This window comes from Gadus morhua, chromosome 7 (assembly GCF_902167405.1).
Source record: "Gadus morhua chromosome 7, gadMor3.0, whole genome shotgun sequence".
Lineage (NCBI taxonomy): Eukaryota > Metazoa > Chordata > Actinopteri > Gadiformes > Gadidae > Gadus > Gadus morhua.
The window spans coordinates 33,168,830-33,173,691 of record NC_044054.1 but is presented as its reverse complement, the minus strand read 5'-3'; the positions used below and the strand labels follow the sequence as shown (position 1 = coordinate 33,173,691).

Here is a 4,862-nt window from a genome sequence, read left to right as displayed (position 1 = left end):
CTGCTCCTTAATGACCTCTCTGTACTGTCTAACCCCTACCTGCTCCTTAATGACCTGTCTCTGTACTGTCTAACCCCTACCTGCTCCTTAATGACCTCTCTGTACTGTCTAACCCCTACCTGCTCCTTAATGACCTGTCTCTGTGCTGTCTAACCCCTACCTGCTCCTTAATGACCTGTCTCTCTACTGTCTAACCCCTACCTGCTCCTTAATGATCTGTCTCTGTACTGTCTAACCCCTACCTGCTCCTTAATGACCTGTCTCTGTACTGTCTAACCCCTACCTGCTCCTTAATGACCTGTCTCTGTACTGTCTAACCCCTACCTGCTCCTTAATGACCTGTCTCTACTGTCTAACCCCTACCTGCTCCTTAATGACCCGTCTCTGTACTGTCTAACCCCTACCTGCTCCTTAATGACCTGTCTCTCTACTGTCCAACCCCTACCTGCTCCTTAATGACCTGTCTCTGTACTGTCTAACCCCTACCTGCTCCTTAATGACCTGTCTCTGTACTGTCTAACCCCTACCTGCTCCTTAATGACCTGTCTCTGTACTGTCTAACCCATACCTGCTCCTTAATGACCTGTCTCTGTACTGTCTAACCCCTACTTGCTCCTTAATGACCTGTCTCTGTACTGTCTAACCCCTACCTGCTCCTTAATGACCTGTCTCTGTACTGTCTAACCCCTACCTGCTCCTTAATGACCTGTCTCTGTACTGTATAACCCCTACCTGCTCCTTAATGACCTGTCTCTGTACTGTCAAACCCCTACCTGCTCCTTAATGACCATACTCTCTATCCCCTTCCTGGTTCTTAACATTGTGTCTGAATTCATTGCAAGTTGGTGATAGTAAGACCAGGCGTTTATGTAAAATGTCTGCAGATCATTTGTTTTAGCGCTCATACAGTCACACTGGGCTCTCTCTGTCACTCCTTAACCGCCGCCCGCTCTGAGGGCCTTTGTCTCCTACGCGAGATTAGATGCAGCGTTTTACATTTGACTGTTGGGTTAATGGGCCCCGCTATCAGACAGAGGATGATTACGACGGCCTTTGTGTCGTACCGCAGGCTGAGTGGCAGTTCGCTTCACTAGGAACCCATCAACTCTGAAAACCAGGCCTACAGACTCCAGTACTTAATGTTGTTCTACAACAAACTACACATATACAATATACACCCAATGGAAAGAGATGTACCCACATGAGGATAACACACACGGTCAATACGAGTGGAAAGAGATGTACACACAAGAGACTGACACACAACACACGGTCAACACGAGTGGAAAGAGATGTCCACACAAGAGACTGACACACAACACACACGGTCAACACGAGTGGAAAGAGATGTACACACAAGGGACTGACACACAACACACACGGTCAACACGAGTGGAAAGAGATGTACACACAAGAGACACACAACACACACGGTCCACACTAGTGGAAAGAGATGGACACACAAGAGACACACAAAACACACGGTCAACACGAGTGGAAAGAGATGGACACACAAGAGACACACAACACACACGGTCCACACTAGTGTGTCGGTCTGATAGCGTCCCGCCACGGGATTTGCCTCTGGCTGCGATAGCATCACGAGTATCCCACAGGGCAGAGCATCGCACCCCTCCCCCGCCCTCAGGCCTGGGGGGTGAGGGGGGGGGGGCACCGGTCTGACGGGACACGCTTTGCCTATCTGAGGGGCTGCACCCAAATGAGAGGCCAGGACGTAGTCGGCGCCCGGAGGTCCCCCCACAGAGCAGCTCGGAGACGTCTGCAGAGAGGTTCAACATGTCCGTCCCGAGGCAGCGATGGTCGCTGGCGCTGCTCGCCGTCTGGTCGCTCTCGTCCGCCGTGCTCGCCACCGTGGTGCAGGACTTCAACCACGTGGAGCGCTGCAAGGATTCGCTGTACATGGGCACCCCCCCGCGCGGCCTCACGGAGAACCGCCTGAAGAGGATCTGCCAGCGCTATGGCGACCGGCCACGCTACGTCACGCTGTACGACCCGGCCAAGCGCATCCCCGTGTACTCGGCCTACAGCTTCAAGAAGACCGAGGGCGACCGCCGGGTGGACTTCGCCTGGATGTACGAGCCCCAGGTCAGTGAGATGCCCTCTGACCGCCTGTTGTAGGCTGACCGACATGGTTATCCATGATGTGCTGACCTTTGACCTCGTGTTTCAGGGCTGACCGTACATGTTTATCCATGATGTGCTGGCCTTTGACCTCATGTTTACCCATGATGTGCTGACATTTGACCTCATGTTTATCCATGATGTTTAGTTTTGATGTTAGCATGAGTACAGTAAAAGCTTTCACTGGCCTGACGGATAGTAAAGAGTTCATATTGTGTAAAAAAGCCAAATATTCGCGGCTCCATCTGCTTCAGAAAATCAACCAGTCTTCAGTCTTGAATGAGATGGACACTAGACCTCTAGACGAATGCCCCTTTTCCACCGACAATACCAGCTCAACTCGCCACGAATTAGCTTGGCACGACTTGGTTTGGTTCCAGGCACCTCGTGTTTCTCTCTAGAAAGGTACGTCTTCAACGCGGGCGGCGGGTCGTCGACCACATTCACGACCACCCGACACATAGACAGACAGGGTTACCCACAGGAGCGTCTCCACCTCTGCCACGGCCCACGGCCCACACTGCCATGTTCAATAAGCAATCACTGTTGTTGACTGAACGCTGATGCTAGTGTTTAAAGATGTTGGGGGCCGGCTGTCGAGTGTCGGGTGTCAGGCTCGGACGTCGCGCTCATCATTATTCATCCAGTGGCGCCACTCTGGCCAATCAGTGGCCAGCAGCCGGTTTACGCCAGAAAAAGTACCAGATCAGCTCTCTTGGAACCTCGACGGAGGTGAGACTAAAAAAGAACCTGGTATCAGGTAAGAGGTACCTCAATTTGGTGATCGAAACGCAAAAAAAAGGCGGGCAGAGTCGAGGCGTGTTGAGGTGGTGCTGTCGGTGGAAAAGGAGCATTGGTGTGTCTCCTCCTCCCTAACCCTTCGCCTCCTCCTCTGGAGTGCGTGTGTCTCCTCCTCCCTAAGGTTCTCCTCCTCTCCTCCTTGTATCTCCTCCTCCTCTGGAGTACGTGTGTCTCCTCCTCCCTAAGGTTCTCCTGCTCTCCTCCTCCCTAACCCTTCTCCTCCTCCTCTGGAGTACGTGTGTCTCCTCCTCCCTAAGGTTCTCCTCCTCTCCTCCTTGTATCTCCTCCTCCCTAACCCTTCTCCTCCTCCTCTGGAGTACGTGTGTCTCCTCCTCCCTAAGGTTCTCCTCCTCTCCTCCTTGTATCTCCTCCTCCCTAAGGTTCTCCTCCTCTCCTCCTTGTATCTCCTCCTCCCTAACCCTTCTCCTCCTTCTCCCCAGCTGGCTGAGCTGGACGGCAGTGGCAACATGCTGCCCTTCCCGACTGGCTACCTGCACATGAAGTTCGAGGACAGCCAGGCGGTGCTGGACGACTACTCCGACGTGGTGCTGTACGAGCGGGGGCAGCTCAACCCGGACCAGCACCAGTCGGACCTCAATGACCGCGCCGCCACCTACACCCTCACCAACGTGGTGCCGCAGATCCGCGAGTTCAATGTGGGCCCCTGGCAGGAGCACCAGGAGCGCATCCGCCTGCGCCTCAACAACTTCTGCCGCGGCCACGCCTTCGTGGTGACGGGGGTCACCACCAAGGGCAACACCATCCGGCGCAACAACCAGGACCGCCTCATGATCCCCGAGGACCTGTGGTCCGCCTACTGCTGCACCGACTACGACCGCAACGCGCCCCACGACGTGCGCGTGCGGTTCCCGTCGCAGGCGTCACTGGCCAAGAACGCCAAGGAGGGGAACACGGTGCGGGAGATGACGGTGCAGGACCTGGAGAGCTTCCTGAAGACCAACATGGATGTGGACCTCAACCTGCAGATCTTCTACGACAACTGCGTGTCGCCGTCCTCGCTGCCCGCCTCGCTGAACCACGTCATCTGAGGCCGCACGCGAAGACGCACACGCACATACACGCACACACACATGCGCACGTAGCCACAGGCACACACACACACACACATGCGCACGTACACAAAGGCTCATACACATCTACCACTGCTCCTCATCTTGTTGTGTTGTTGTTGTGTTGGTGTTGTGTTGTTGTGATGTGCGTCTACAGCCCGCTGAGTTGGTATATAACTTAATCTGCAACCATTTCAAAATAAGCTCAATATTAAACTCTAAGATTGATATTTTCTCTTGCGTTGTGTTCAGTCTGCGGGTCCTTAAGACCAATACATCACATATACACCTGTATCACGTTTATATAATATCACTGGCCATGTTGTTATAAAAAACGAATTCTTCAAATCCTGACAGTCAACAATCTTTGATGGGGTTCCTAACTACACTGGCATTAGTTTTTATTGAAGTAGAACTCAAACATATAACTGAGTAGCAGACTATCAGTATCTATATTGTATTTAATAAACCACAATGTGACATACACGGAGAGAATAATATTACCATGGTTAAGATTTATTATGTAGGTTAAAAGAAATGAGCAAATTCGTCTGATGAAACTAAGTTGAGCTGCAAGACTTTTTTGATAACGGTGACTTAAGATTTAATTGAAAGTGAGTCCTATGCGTGTTTTATTTGACAGCAGAATACAAAAGGATCTTTCATTTTTCTTTTCGTTTTTTAAACCATAGAAGGCATAGTTAGAGATCCCATAAGCCTCTTACAATCCAATCCAATTGGGCTAATACTCAACATTCACATTTTTCAAGTATTTGTTCAAATGTCCTCTGTGAACTGTTTTATCCAGATGCCCAACATTTAATATGGACTTAACATCTCCGCGTAATG

General features: G+C 51.5%; 1 protein-coding gene across 1 annotated transcript; it reads left to right on the top strand.

Annotated features, from left to right (window-relative positions):
* The first annotated feature begins 1,655 nt into the window (after window positions 1–1,655).
* On the top strand, window positions 1,656–4,195 carry LOC115547233 (endonuclease domain-containing 1 protein). The gene is made up of 2 exons (XM_030361296.1): window positions 1,656–2,106; window positions 3,384–4,195. Exons 1-2 carry the CDS (start codon window positions 1,798–1,800, stop codon window positions 3,990–3,992), a joined length of 918 nt encoding a protein of 305 aa, XP_030217156.1. The 5' UTR covers window positions 1,656–1,797; the 3' UTR covers window positions 3,993–4,195.
* Window positions 4,196–4,862: the final 667 nt, after the last annotated feature.